At 37.7% G+C, this 16,025-nt stretch overlaps 1 protein-coding gene and 1 pseudogene across 3 annotated transcripts in view; both read left to right on the forward strand.

Moving 5' to 3' along the window:
- Positions 1–5,243: 5,243 nt before the first annotated feature.
- Positions 5,244–7,024, forward strand: LOC137188412 (interferon-induced protein with tetratricopeptide repeats 2-like; annotated as a pseudogene).
- Positions 7,025–7,367: 343 nt separating this feature from the next.
- Positions 7,368–16,025, forward strand: part of LOC137187333 (phospholipase A2 inhibitor and Ly6/PLAUR domain-containing protein-like) — a 97,279-nt gene continuing 88,621 nt past the window's right edge. Inside the window, exons 1-6 of one of the 3 annotated variants that reach the window (XM_067596158.1) lie at positions 7,477–7,597; positions 9,955–10,017; positions 10,922–11,023; positions 11,136–11,300; positions 11,443–11,562; positions 11,691–15,123. In XM_067596158.1, coding sequence (XP_067452259.1) covers positions 9,966–10,017; positions 10,922–11,023; positions 11,136–11,300; positions 11,443–11,562; positions 11,691–11,845 — 594 coding nt within the window. In that variant the 5' untranslated portion in view covers positions 7,477–7,597; positions 9,955–9,965 and the 3' untranslated portion in view covers positions 11,846–15,123. Of the gene's footprint in view, positions 7,598–9,954; positions 10,018–10,921; positions 11,024–11,135; positions 11,301–11,442; positions 11,563–11,690; positions 15,124–16,025 lie in introns of those variants that run through there. The other 2 variants (XM_067596157.1, XM_067596159.1) reach the window with 2 other exon arrangements.

The following is a 16,025-nucleotide window of genomic DNA, read 5'->3' on the forward strand; positions in this document are numbered from 1 at the left end:
TATCCTGCAGTTTCCTCGACTCAGTATTTCTCTAAATATTAGTCTGAAGCAGCGTTTGGGTTCACTGACATAAAATCAGTAGCTGTTGTCCAACTTCTGTTTCGCTGTGAATAATTTGATGTTGAGCTCAGGTTTTTATATGTTCATAGTGATGCAGAAAGCAATTATAGAGGTGTGACGCAAAAGCTGTAGGAATGCAACAGATCAAGTTCTACTGCATACCTTTACTTTTGTTGTAGAAACCTGCTGCAAGTTTCTTTTGCTGTAAGTTTCTTTTACTGTAAGTTTCTTTTGCTGTAAGTTTCTTTTGCTGTAAGTTTCTATTGAGTAGAGGCATGTTCTCCCTTTTCTTGAAGGATTTCTTTTCAGATCATAACATGGTTTTATTTGATATTGACTGCCATGCTGCTGTTCAATGCTCTATGCAAAGTCATGTGTTTTAATGACAATTTTGCTGCAGATTTTGCTGCTTCATTCAGTACTCGTGGTTGTATTACACGGTGTAACAATGGAAATGATATGGTTAATCAATTGAATGCCATGTGTTTGACAGCTCTTGACCCAATAGCCCCTGTCAGGGTTTGGTCCTGTATTTTGATGAAAAGACAGAAAACATCAAAGCATCAGTTACTCCTGCTGCCTCACCTCAACCTTCCCCTGAGGCCTCTCCCACGCTGTTAAAGGAGTTTGCCTCCATGTCTCTTAGGGATTTGGTCGATGTTGTGTCCAGTATTAATCTGTCAACTTATTCATCAACTATATTTAAATTCTTCCTTCCAAATTATTCAGAGAGGTTGTTGGAGTCATTGCCCCTTTGCCTCTCAGCATTATGAAAGAGTCTCTCCTATCTGATTTGGTCCCAGACCATTTTAAACAGCCTGTATCCAGCCTCTCCTGGCATAGATTTGACACTCCCCCATAACCGTAACCATTGTTACAGAAGCATATTGCCCACCCTCTGGTTCCCCCTCATGTCACCCCAGTGAATAAGTGGCTCAAGGTTGAGCCACTAACCCCTCCAGAACCCACTATTAACCACCACCATTACAGCACAGCTACTTCCTTGACTACATGTGACGTCGGAGATGAGAACCATGTGCAGGCCAGCCCGACGTATTGCGGGTCAGGGAAAAGATGGCAAACAAAATACTACATCAACCGGGCAGTGTTCAAGGCAAACCAGCCCACAGCCCAATAAAGTGAAAGTTTCCTCTTCGTCAGCCGCCAATAAACTTTGCATGTCTCATTGGCAGACCAGTCAGGTGTATGCAAGCTAGCAGCACCGCACATATGCTGCTTACTGCAAATACCTCTGTCCCAGCCCATGGTAGCAGGTTGCTGGGTTGGCACTTTGGTGGTGTTGGTACATCAGACTTGTTGCTGGCTTTTGCCGCACAGTGCTCCGCCCCCCAGACAGGCGGTGCTCGACCACTGGACTGCTGATGTTTCTTGGTTGTGGCTGGGTTTGGACTAGTGTCGGTTCAGGCCCAGCTGGGAGTATATCTCATCCCTGACAGCCTTCGCCTCAGGTGTTAACCAATAGAGAAGCCCATTGGAGGGTAGTGATGGGCAGAAATGAACGAACACATTTTTTTGAACAAATCTTTTTAATGACCGGTATGTCCGGTCAGCCTGTCGAACGTACCCAGTGCTCATAAATCCTGGACTTTTCCCACTCATACCACCCATCACCCACTCACTTTTATCGTAGGGTACTGCTCACACTGTCTGTCTGCCTGCTACGGTGGTTCAGTTGCTCAAAACATGAGTGAGCACCAATGAATGAGCGGGAATCATTGTCTCGAACAAGAACATCAGTGAGTGCCTTGAGTCGAGACAGCCTGGCAGCTAGACTCACTGAACGAGATCAAATGAACCATTCTCTCGAACTAGGATGTACGAGTGAACGAGAAGTGATTTAATTGAACTTGAGTTGAGACAGACGGCAGGTTAAATTGAACAAGACTGAACAAACTGCTGCTCTCTCGAACTAGGAGGTCTGCTACCTGCCCCTCAAAAACACCGACAGATGGTTGGTCAGTGTCAAATCATATTCACAAAAACAATCAGGAACCCAAATGAACATTGAAACATGTTTTTCTTGCTGTAATCATTCCTCCCAGTCTGAGTTAGTCATATCAAGTGGATATCTGACACATTTACAGTCTTTTTAGCATCAAATTCCCTCTTTGTGTTTCCTCGGACAGTGCTTCCCTGTTGAGCTGCGGTGGAAGTATAGTAACAAAAAGAGGGACTTTGGCACTTAAAAGACTGTAACGTTGAAAGATATCTACTTGATTTGACTCATTTGGACGCTGAAGCTTCATATTAGCTTCAGATAAACTTTTAAATACATTTTTGCACAGAAAGACTGTGGATTTTTGTCCCCCATTACTGACATTGTAAGGTCATTATGAAGGGATCTTCTAATGGTCAGTATGAACAGGAGGAATGGTTTAATGTTCATTTGGGCTCCTGACTGTTGTTTTAAGACTCGCTTGACAAATTGTGAATCCTTAAATTGGGCAGTCAGGCACTAAGTTTCTGTCGCTGAGAAACGAAAGTTAAGATTCCTTTGAATGAGTGGTAGACATCACAGCTACTCTGTTAAATCTTGCACTGAAGCACCAGGAGTTAAATAAGAACCATGCACATTTGCTTTTTATTAGCTTTTCTTCTGCTTTTAACTGTATTCAGCCACATGTTCTTGCACACAGGCTCTTATCTAATTTTAAAATGGATTTTAGCACAGTATGTTGGCTCACTGACTTTTTAACGAATAGATCTCAGAGGGTCCAGGTCAATGGAACCCCGTCCAGTAAATTCTCATCATCTACTTGATACCCTCAGGGCTGTGTGCTTTCACCACTTTTATTTGTTTTATATACAAATGAGTGTCAAAGCAATCATGTATCAAGATTTGTACTTAAGTATGCTGATGACTCTGTGATTGTCACCAATAAGAGCAAAACCAGCTCAGAAGACTTAATCACCTATTTTCGTTTGATTGTTTGTTTAAAAGATACATCCTTGATATCCATTAAAAATAAATAAATAAATAACAGTGGTGGAAAGTACTTAAGTACACTTACTCAAGTACTGACCTTAAGTACAATTTTGAGGAACTATTCCACTACTTTCAGAGAGAAATATTATATATCTTACTGCACTAAATTTTTCTGACTGATATCAGATCAATATTTTCTACATAAAACATGGAATCACTTTATGAAATATGCATTATTATAGATTCAATTAATCAGTATTATTATTCTAATATATATATATAATATACTGTATATGATAAATATATCATTCTAAATTGACCCAATTTGCACAATGAGTAGCTACTTTTGATACTTTAAGTACATTTTGCTTGCTTTGCAAATTTTGCACTTTTGCTTGAGTAGAATTTTTAATGCAGGACTTTTACTTGTAATGGATTATTTTTTCATTGTGATATTGTTACCTTTACTTAAACACTTACATGCTGTTGCATTGTTAGAATCCACAAAGACCCCAAATCTGTTTTTTTTGTTTTTTTTTAAGTCAATAAATATTTCCCAGCTGTTTCCCAAGTTACGGGACACCACTTTCTTTTTCAGTTCATGGAGTAGATCATTGCTTGTCATTTCATTTTTAATTCACAAACTACTACAGCATATGATTCAAGTTGAGGACAGTGGTGGAATGTAAATAAAGTAAATGTACTCAAGTACTGTACTTTTAATTTTAAAAGGTAGTTGTACCAACCAGACAAAGCAGACAACTGCCCAGGAGCCCCGAAAGCCACAGATTTACTGCATATCATTTGGACATACATCATCATTAGTTGAAGTACTGTGTCAAAATCTGGTTCTAAGATTTTCATTTTTTTAGCTTATGTTTTGCTTGTTTATTGTAAAGCTGTGTTTTATTGAATTGCACAGAAAACCCATGGAGTAACCTGGGCATAGGAGTACTGTAAGGCTGCAAGCAACAGTTCGTTATCAATAGGCTTGACAATTTTTTTAATAATCAAATGACTGTACAGTGTATAAAATGTCAAGAAAAAGTGACAAATGACAATCATTATTCCCTGAAGCCCAAGTGAACATATTCATTAGTTTTGCCTGGCCAAAAATCAAAAACCCATTTTTTTTGAGTTGAGATTTTTCCTTAAAATGTTACTTAAACTATTGATCAATTATCTTAACTAGTTTTACTGTCAGTCGACTAATGAACTAATCATTTCAGCTCTGGTGTGAGTCAGAAAACATCATGAGACTTACAGAAATCTGATGATGATTATATGAACTTGGAGGGGACAAAATTCCATTTTATTTCTTTACAAATGAAAGTTTTCAAGTTGCACCTTCCTCTGATGCACCTGCCACATCTTCTAGTCTGCAGAGATTTTTTTCAAAAACATTTCTTGACAAATGAAAGCAACATCGTCTGAGCACCATACTTTTTCCCCCCTTTTCAGTATGACAGACATGTGGCTGCATGTTTCTATTAGTGGGAAAATGAAGTGTTCAAAGTCCAAAGTCAGTTCTCCACATGGCATCATTCACAACGCTGTAGAAGTTATACATTACTGATTTTATGGTGCTGCACCCAAAGCAGAAGTGCACATAAAGAGAAAAAACTTAGTTAGAAAACTACTGAGTCCAGTTAACAGCTGCATGATGAGGTGAGTGGCTGCTTCTGCATTTCATATTTATAATCAATAAATCTCTACTAATCTCCTTACCAGCTCAGCATATTACCATACTGCATATGTGCTTTGATATTAGTGATTTTTCTTTTCCATCAGTGCTGCTCAGAGTCAGACGACAATGGAGGCCAAACTATGGGCCCTGCAGTGCCACTTCACCAGGGACCTGGAGTCCAGCAGTTCCAAACTGTTCCGTCTCAGGGACAAGCTGGAGGACATCGGCACAGAGGAGGGATACAGCTGGCTGGGTCACATTTACAACCTGCAGGGGCACATTCACTACCAGCTGGGCTTCACTGAAGACGCCTGGCGTTTCTTCAGCATTGCCACAGAGGCCTTCTGCCGGTCGAGAAACACCATCTCAGATGAAGGTCCCTGATTGGCGGTGAACTATGGAAACCTGGCTTGGCTGCACCACCACCTGGGAGAACAAGCAGAGAGTCAGACATACCTGTCAAAGGTAGAAGCCCTGCTGAACGAATACCCATCTCCATCCCAGGACGAGCTCCATCCGGAGATCTACGCTGAAAAAGCCTGGACCCTGATGAAGTTCGGCAGAGACAAAAAGCTGCTGGCTGCAGATTACTTCCAGAGAGCCATCAGGATGCAGCCTGATGTGGTAGAGTGGCACACCAGTCATGTCATAGCATTAGTGAATATTTATAAGGACTACAACAAACCACTGGAGGAAGACATCTTGGAGAAAATGAAAATCGCCAACTACAGTGGTATGACACCATTACTAAGGCTGTACACAATGTATGTATCTATGGATGAGGCTATTGATTTGGCAGAGGAGGCTCTGGAAAGACATCCAGATGAACGTCATCTGAAGTGGTGTGCTGCAATCTGCTACGAATGGATGATTTTTTCTCACAAGGACAATCCCCTGCAGAAAAGCATGATAGACAGAACAATCAGTCTCAGTGAAAGAGGTGACCTCTCTTTAGCCTCATTCTTCACTTAAAATAAAAATATTTCTTGCAAACACATACACAAAATCAAACCATAGCTAGGCTGAAGCTGAGCAGATTTACCAGGAACAACTAGGAAATGATCTGGAACCTGCAGACAGACAGATACTTTACAACTTCTATGCCAAATATTTACACTTCATTCAAAAGGAGAGCTACAAGTCAATAGAATATCACATGATGGCAGCAGCGATACCACAACAATCTCCCTATCGTGAGAACAGCATCAGAACTCTGAAAAAGATTAGAGAAAGAAACAGAAACCGAATGTGTGGAGAAGTAGAGGAATTTCTGGCTAACCTGCAAGACAAAGAACCGATAATAAAGAGGAAACATTTACTGCACTTCAACTGAACAATGTACCAACATTGTACCAACAGATGTGGAAAACATTTGGAAAATTTGGGATGTTTAGGCTGTTTCTACTTTTCTTTACACTGACCATTTTTCAAAGAACAAAGCTGTTTTAGCTAAAATTTTGAATTAAAACAACATTTTATTCCAGGCAGAGAAACTATCTAACAATAAAAAGACTTGGATCTCTTCGAGTTCGGCTCGTATTTGTAGCCAATTTACATTTTTTAATAGGAGTCCTAATACCTGGAATTCAATTCTTAGTAATTTTGTAAACTTAACCCCACATGTTCTTCCTCAGAATTAACTTTTAGTATCTTTCTATTTTTAACAATATTATAGATTCTGGTTTGCACAGGTGAGCGCATGAATGTTGATTTTATTTATATATTTTGCTCCTGATGAGATTTGATTCTATTCTAAGGGAGCTTTATTGGCTCTGCCTGCACATCTCTTGTGATTCTATGAATATTTCCTTTTGTTTTAACCTCTTATCATGTTTTTGACATTTTCTATTTTTCTATTTCAATATTGTGAAAATAAACAAAAAACCCAAATAATGTGTATGTCAACATTTGAATAATAAAACAGCATTTCAGTCTGATGATCAGGTTACTCAGACATCTCAAAGCACATCTTGTTGTCAGTGCTGACAGCAGCTGACAGCCAGTAAACTTGACCCCAAGCTGTTTCCATAGAAACGTAATATGGATAAATGTATAGTTAATAATTACAAGCAGTTACTGACTGGTCACTTCATACTAATGCAGTTTCTGATCCTAGGAGCAGTGTGTAAGATCACTCTGTTGGTTAACAGACATCAGCTGCTATGGCAACACTGATAAGATCAAGAGTGTAATTTCCTCTTTTAAAAATTTCACTTTTATAGTTTTGTTGTAACATCGTTGTCCCACAGTCCAGACAGCAAAATCCAGATGAAAGAGGATCTGAGCTGATTAAAATGTTAATATGTTCATCTGTATCGATTACTTTCCATTATTACTGTGTGCTCACAAGAAACAAACCTCAATGACAGTTCAGGAAGTGGTGGAGCAGAGAGTTAAGATCAATGAAAGATTGTGTAACTTGACATAGTGTAACAACTGCTCATATGAACATCACTCTTCATGGTACATTTTGTGCGTGGACTCACAATACCAGCGGACATGTAAGTTTGAGATATACTTCTGAGTGCTGAAACTGTAAACTTAAGTTGTGAGTGATCCAACTTGCTGTTACTACAATATCTTCATCTTTTGCCAGTGTCAACATGCCACAAAAGCATGCAGGGTGGGAACTTGCAGTGTTACTTTTTATAACACATTTTGCATAGTAAGTTGTGTTTGACCAGAAACACTGATATTATGTTGTCATCATGTAGAGAAGTGAAACTGTGTCCTTAGGCTGTGAAAGAACAGTGAAGAGGTTGACACATCAGTGGTGGAGGTGTAAGTGGGTTTAGAAGCAGAGAGGAACGATTATCTTAGAGACATTTCACAACAAATTCAACACATTTTTATAAGTTTTCCTTTTTTCTGTTGACAAACTGGATGTGTTGAATTTTGACTGGGTGAGTTTCATTAACATAATTCTGAAATTTTATTGATATGATGCTCAAGGCTGAGGTTCATTTTGATGCCTGGAAGGAATTGATGTTTTCATTATAATCATTTATGATTGTTATTTGATAATATTATAGTTACATTTGATTCTATTTAACTCAACTTCTGACGTGTATCACGTCGTCTCATTTCTGCACTGGGGTGTAGCTGTTATCAGTATTCATCTAGACATTACTGCAAGTGAAAAAGACGAGGAGTTGATGGCTTGTTGAACTGTGTATTGCAGCTGTGTACAGCAAGAAAATTCATTAATTTTGCTGCTTTGAAAGTAAATGAATAGCAAGCGAGCGAGCCGGCAAAGTTTATTTATATAGCACCTTTCACAGACACCAGTCACAAAGTGCTTTGCAGTCAAAGAAAATAAAATCAAATACAATCAAAATCAATAAAAACACAGACACCAGATTTATTTATTATTTTATTTGTCAGGGTAGATGCAAAAACATATTGTAACAGGTTAAAGTAACATGAAACAGATGTATTGCATATAGGATTTTCTAGCCAAGGCTAATTTGTGACTGGTCAGTCTTTTCTACTTAAAAATAGTCATAGCATATCGTTACCAAAAATACATTAATTAAATTCTCAATAACAACAGTATTTATATCACATAACAATCAATTTACATGTGTTGCACATGTGTGCACATGTGTATGTTCCCTAATTCATGGCAATGATGTATTTCTGTGCATAATATTTATAGGTGTATGTGTCTGTGTATGTACATGCATAGTCTATATCAGTGTGTGCATGTATGTTTATCTGTATGTATCTATTCCTCTATCTGTTTGTACAAGTCATGCACACATGCACATGTGCATGATCATAGATTAATGATTGCAGATTTGGTTTTGTTTCAGCCAGTGTTCCACCTTTTCATTGAATGTTTTCAGATCAGTTTGTATTTTTATTTCTGTTGGTAGGGCATCCCAAAGATGTATCCTTCTTACTGAGAAAGATGACTGAGCGAAAAAAGTTTTGCGTTGTACCATCCTGCAGTTGCCATTTGCTGATCCCCTTGTGGTGATTCTATTGGTGTTTGTTTTTGTTACATATGGACAAAGTACAGCTGGGGCAAGATTATTCACACATTTAAAAATCAGTTTGAAAAAAGAAAACTTGATAAAGCTGTCATAACTAAGCAACTTGTGCTTTTTCAGAATTGTACAGTTGTTGGGCCTTGGCTGCAAGTTTGGCTATCAGCAATAATTAATGATCATCAAAGATAATTATTAATTATTAAACTCAATAAAATTATTAATAAGAATTAATGATAACTGGGCACCACCCTGAACTCAGGGAAAAAGATAACCAACTCAGTCTCAAAGTGTACTAATCTTTCAATTTGGAACTTTGATTAATATTTAACTTAATAACTATAAAAAAATCACCATATCAATAGCTAGTTAAGGTTGAAGGATTTTGGAGTTCTTTGCCGAACAGGGGTTGGCAAAACTCATTCTTGTGCAACATCAAAATAGACAACAGGTATATCCAAAAACATTTATTTACCAAAAAGGTAAAAGAGCAAAACACACAATATTAATCTAGCTAAGTGTACCTATACACATATATGTGTGTGTGTGTGGGGAGGGGATGACGACAATGGTAAGATAGCTGAAGTCACCTGACCATGTGGTGTTCTGAACCAAAGTTTGCAAAGCGAGGTTTTAAACCTCTTAACTGTGTTAACCTCAATATCATTATTCAGCCAGGGTAAAGAGACTCTTCTTTGCTTGCATTTAAAGATTTGTGTATATTTCTCAATCAGTTCTGTGAGTATTTTTCATCAAAATGTTATAGCAGTTGTCTAAATCACTGGTTTGTAAAACGTTATTTCAGTCAGTATTATTTAGTTCATTTTCAAATAGTTTCATTTTGTTTGGGGGAATGACTGCATTCCTTGATGTGTGGTCAAAACCACCAGCAAAACACAACAGCAAAGCAGCAGTGAGCAAACATTTCCATTATCTCTGTGCTTATTGTCCAAATTACCTCTCTGCTATAGGCCTGTCCTTGTTCTGAAAACAGTGGCCAAAACAGTGAGTAGTAGCAGGGAGGAGCAGGAAAAAAGGACAAGAGTGGAGCCTAAGAAACCACCCATATCCTCGGCAGCCATCTTGACTCATTGGCAGCCATCTTGACTCAGATAAAATATACAAGGAGAGCAAACAATATAGACAAATTAAAATATAAAATACCACAAACTACCCAAATGCCTGTCTGAATAGGTGGTATTTTAGCTGCTTTTTAGCTTCTTTTTAAATACAGGTTCACTATATAAAATATTTCCTGTAATCTGCAGATTTACTCATCATGATGAAGCTGATCCTGTCTCTGACTCTCATCTGGACACTCTCCAGCACAGGTAACCTCACTCACTCTTAAAACAGCATTTCTGCAGGTACCTGTCATGTCAGGTAGTTCATAATTCTACTATTTTTTTAGTGTGTCTGCCAGGTGCTTACTTTTGTTCAAGTTCAAGTTCATCATCATCATCATTTATGTTTTGTTTGTTATATCATCTGTATAGCAACCACAGAAATCTACAAACGAATATAAAAACACTAAAATGACAAATTTGCAGCAGAAAATATGTTTAGAAAGAAACTTCATGCTGCACAGAATAAATTTTTTTATCAGCATAATGAAGAAACATCTTTTATGGAGCTATCAAGTTACAAAAAGTTCCCTGTCAACATATTTAATGTGTTTTTCCTACAATATTCACTCATGTCAACTAAAGCATGATTAATATTTTTATAGTAACATACTTATAGTTATGTTTAGGGACTCAAAGCACATTGTTAAGATAAAGGAAAGATGATGGTCTTGGTTAAATAATAAAAACATCAACACAGACTTGAAGAACAGGACATGTTTACTTTTTCAATACTGAAACAAAACCACAATCTTTCCCCAAACATAAGTTTTTCTTTATTGGTCACAGAAATGTCCCAGTTAACATCATTTTACATAGTGCCGTTTCATTCTTTAAACATTTTTAGAAAGAGAGATAATGCAGGCGTCACCATGACAGAAAACTGTACATCTAAAGGCTGCAGTCATTTAATTTGATGACTGATTTCTGATATTTAATATATTTGTTAAGAAGAATTTATTGGATTTATTTTGGTTTAAATATCATTCTGTCATTGTGTGTTGTAATTTGGGATTGTCTCTCATCAGATTAACTTTGCATACTGTATCTGTGTACAAACAGGATTTATGCTAATTGTTCATCTCACCATCTTTTATTTCATAAATTGCAGCTGAAGCTCTTGAGTGTTGGCATAGTGAAGGGACTGACATAGGAAGAAATGAATTACTTCCATGTTACTCTACTGAGTTGTGTGCAACTGTTGCCTTACAAGGTATCTGTAAAAAGTATAAAAAGAAATCAGATTTTTCCTTAATGTCATTCACTTATTCAGTTTTAAATGGGATTTCTGCATTACAGTGTTTGGTCTGTGTTTCACTTTACAGAGAATGATAATGGGACTTTCACTCAGGACACCATCAGGTCGTGTTTGCCATCCTCCATTTTCAGTGAAGGAAAGCACACATTTTCATCCAGTGTTGGTTTAGCAAGTATGGCTGCATCTGTTCATTTGTGCAACACAGATGGCTGCAACAGTCAAGTCATTCCTCGTAAGTAAAGAGAAAAGTTTCCCTTTTTAAAGACACAAAATCACATTCACATGTAGTATCAGTCTAATGTTGATCACAGTGAAGAACAATAAGTCACTTTGTGTCTTGTTCAGTTTCTGCCATGTCTCCTGTTCTGTTTCAGACCCTGGTGTTCTGAAGAAAAACAACCTGCAGTGTTTCACCTGTGATGATCCGTATTCTGCTGTGTGTAACAAGACAGTTCAGTGTGTGGGAGAGCAGGACCGCTGCTTTAGTTGGACTGGTGAGCCCTCATGATCATTTTGTGCCTCAAAACACATTATTGCTGACTTCAAAGTGGCCTTTTCCTGCTGCTTTAATTTGAAAAAACTTTCAAACACTGTGGTCTAACAGTGATCTTGTCATCCACAGTGGCAGATAAGGATGGAAAAACAATTCGTACCTTTGGCTGTGTCTCTGCCAACATCTGTGAAACTGCTCCTCGTTTGATGCCTCGGCATGATTCGTCTTTAAAATTCATCAGTGAACCAAAATGTTGTGGAAGCAGCCTCTGTAACTTAGGCTAGTCTGTCAAACTGAATGTGATCCCTTTGCTGTTTGGACTCATTACTCTTATCATCTATTAGAACAAAGAGAAACTAACAAAATAGTAAAAGTAGCTGTGTAATGTGTGTGAATAAGCCAAATACATCTATCATCTTCTCACTCAGTTACACAGTGAGATTCCTTGGAACAAACAATCAATCAAACAAACATTGAATGTTTCAGCTTGCTAAGTAATTATTTTATTCATAACCGCAGCATCCCATCCCACAAAATGACAGGGCAACCGACAAATTTTGAAATTTAAAGTATCTTGACTAGAATCTTGATATATTTGGATTCATATGGACTACATTTTTGCACAAATTAGCTCAAATCCAATCTCTCTTGTACATTTTTATTTGTTTCTTTTCAAATACTTGTAAAAGCTTGTGCCTTTATTTAACAATGGGTGTGTATGTGTTAATTTCCTTTGGTTAAGTTGTTATGTTGTGTAACTTCTTTTAAGAAGAGAAGGGGAAATGAACTTATCTCTACTGTAGATGTGGTAAACCAAATAAGCAGTTACTGTCACACCCTGCCTGGACTTTGTGTCTTTTTTGGTCTCTTTGTGTTCTTGTGTTCTTTGGGGTCTCCTGGTTTGCACTTCTGTTTAGTCCTTCTGGTCATATGGGTTTTCTTGTTATATTTGGGTGGTGGGTTTGGACTGCCTTTTGCTGTTTAGCCTGGTGTGTTGTATACTTAAGTTTAGGTTCATGGTGGTTCTTGGACAGGTTGGTGTGGGTTGTATTTAGAGTATTGTGTTTTCTGGGTTTTGGTTTTGTTACTGTGTTTCCCTTGTGTGTTCATGTGCTCCTCCTTGCACCTGACCTGCATTTGGACTCATTAGCCCTGCCCTGCTCTGTTTTCCCCACACCTGCTCTGTTAGCCTCATCAGCCCTGCCCTGCTCCTAGTGTTTCCCCAGCCAATCGACTCCGTCCGTTCACTCCCTTCTCCTGAGTTCTCCACCCATCTCCCCACCTGCACCTCATCCTCTTGTTAGTTCAGTTACTATTTAAGTCCTGGCTTTTTGTTCAGTCTTGTTTGGATCATTTGTTCTGGTTTGCTCTGTTCTATTTGGTTCTGTCTTGCCCTGTTCTGTCCTGACCACCGCAAGATTAAACAAGGTTTTCGTCTACCCTGCAATCTCTGCATGCCGGTCTCTGCATTTGTGTCCATTCCTGCCACTCATCGTGACAGTTACTGTTATTGTGTTGTGTGTGTGTGTGTGTGTGTGTCTATAGCCACTGTAAGAGTATAAAGGGAGAGCACTCCTTGACTTTAGGGGTTCTCATCATGTTGTGATGAGTCCATGCTTGCAAGCAGATGGATAAAGATATTTCTTAGACATAGTGCAACCTTTCATTGATCTTCTTCGTATATTGGTGGAAACTCTTCTCGATCATCTTTTTAAACTGTGCAAAAAGGTGATGACACACAATATTTGGCTCATAATCTGAAGATTGTTTGTGTGCTTACATTTCCAGACCACTTTTTTTGACTGTAAACTCTTAATAAATAATATTTTTTTGTTTATCTTCACCTTGATGGTTTCTTACTACGTCATAATTATTTATTGTTACAGAAACAGTGTTTCTTCCTGTCTAGATAAGTTTCCAGTCAATTTCCAATTTGATATATCCTTAAAAAATCTTAGTATTTGTACAGTCTACCATTCGTATCAAATAGTTGGCCAACAAGTAAAATATTATTTTTAAACTAGTTTTTAAAAAGTAAAGACTTGTTTTTTGTAGAGAATGTCCTTATTGTTCTAAATGTAATATCTATGCGGTGAGAATGAGAAGTTATGTTTAAATGTGAGAGACCAAGACAAAAGCATCTGCGTATGAAAGTTTGACAATTTGATCGGGATTTTAAGATTATAATTGCATTATAAAAGAAATTCCAACCCACCAGCTTTGGAAAAAGTATAGTTTGGGATAAAATTCCATAACGATGATGGGTTATTAATGAATTGTGTAAGCCAATTAATTTTGAAAGTATTGTTTAAAGTTGTGAAGTCCAGAAAATTCAAACCCCAACATTGATTTAAGTTCATGATTAGTGATTTTTATATTAAATGAGATTTGTTTTTCCAGACAAAATTAAACAACATATCATTAATTCTTTTAACAACATCAACATACAAAGAGAGAGCCATATAAGTGAGTCTGGATATGCCCTCTGCTTTTGAGAGTAATATTCCCCCCCCCCCCCCCCCCCCCCCCCCAAAGATAATTCTCTTTGTAGCCAAGAATTTAATTTCTTTTGTTTTTTCAATGATTGGGTTAAAATTTATTGGACATCTTGTATTTTGGTCTAATTGCTCCCGGGTATGTTTTAGCTTCCGAAAAACCCTTTAATCAATTCTAACGTCGGAGGCATTTCTCAGGAAAAGTGTGGTATCATCAGCCAGTTGACTAATGATAATATGTCAGTTTTTGATATCCCTTCTAAAGCACTATTAGAGATATGAAGAGCTAGAAATTGAAAGGCGATTGAGAACAAATAGGGTGAGATTGGGCAACCTTGTTTGATTCCGCACGACACACTGAATCTAGGGGATGTACCAAATTTTAAATTGACTGCAGCACTGCCATTCTTATATGCTCACTTTGGTGCTTTCATGAGCTTTAAAGTTGTAATGTGGAAACAAAATGGACACTACAAAGAATATGTGTTATATCAGTACATTCCCGAAAACCACTAAAATATTACTTTACCTGAGTTGTTATCAGGGTTAATGCTAATAAATAACTTTTCTAACTAATCTACACTGTATCTCTCACTTTTCTTTGTCTGTTTGACTGCTGCATGTGTGCAAATGTTGTGCAATAAATTATTGTGCAAACAGCAGTGATTCAGTGATTCACACAAGCTGAAGGAATACCCAGCATTTCACTGCTCTTTTTATCAGTGCAGTGAAATGCTGGATATTCATTCAGCTAGTGTGATATTTTACAGATCTACTGAAGCTCATAACACCTGAAAATGTTTATTCTCTTTTCTTTGGAATGATGATTTTCCTTTTGCATGTACACCAACTACACAGGAGCCTTTATCAACGGTTAGTGGGAGCTAGCTATATGTAGTTTGTTTTTTTACTATTGTGTTTTTTACTTTTGCACTTTTTAATCAAGTTACTTGTAGGTCACCTCATTTGTTAGGATTTCTTTCTTTTGTATGTTGCATCATGCTCATGTAAAACACTTTGTAATTAATGTCTATGAAAAGCACTATATCAATAAATTTTATTTACTTAATGGACAGATTCACAATTTTTTTTATGTGTCTTAAATGTCCTGAAACTCCTCCTTTCTGCAGGGAGGAGACTCCACCACTGAGGAACGTGCAGCCTGATGAAACACACAGCAAGTATTTCATGCACAGTTATATTCTGCAGATTATCTGCTTCATACAACTGAAAAAGACAATCATTAATTAAAACTACATACCCCTCCAGCAGGGGTTCTTAAAGTCTGACTGTGGACCTCTCCTCAGACAAAGCTTGGGAAAAAGGCGCCTTTGGGATCATGATTATGTTAATTGATCCCATAAACTCTCACCTGTTGAGCCAAGACAGCCTGATATTGCTGTTTGACATAACTTCATACTACACCAAATACATAAAAAATGTTTGTCTAAAGGTATTTATTAGTTTCTGACTCTAGGAAAGAAAGAAAAACAATAAAATTCCCCAAAACTACTTAACTATCTCTTTAACCAAATCACACATTTAGGCTACTCTACGTGATCTGCTTTTGATAACTAATGTAATATTTTTTCACTTCCATTTACTGAGCCTCCTCTGAAATTGTTTGGAGGCCCACCTCCCACTTAGAAAACCTCTGACCTACAGGGTGCAGACAGGAAAAGAGAACAAGGTGCCAGCAACAGGCAGAACCCAGAAAACTTAAACTTTGAGGGAGAAAAGTAAAAGAAACATTACACTCCTATCATTGTCATTCTCAGTCTTTCCATGTGTGGGCGGTATGATCCATGACTATTGTTAAAGGTATAGTCAGCCATTCTGGAGAAAGCAATATGTCAGCTGTAGAGCCTCTTAGGTTCCTCTCACACTCGTATCACGAACGGCAAAAAAAAAATAATCTAATGTGAACGCAACAGTCCATCCACACTCTCCGCCTCTCTGCGGTCTCCTC

The sequence above is a fragment of the Thunnus thynnus genome, chromosome 8, assembly GCF_963924715.1.
Source record: "Thunnus thynnus chromosome 8, fThuThy2.1, whole genome shotgun sequence".
NCBI classification, from domain to species: Eukaryota; Metazoa; Chordata; class Actinopteri; order Scombriformes; family Scombridae; genus Thunnus; species Thunnus thynnus.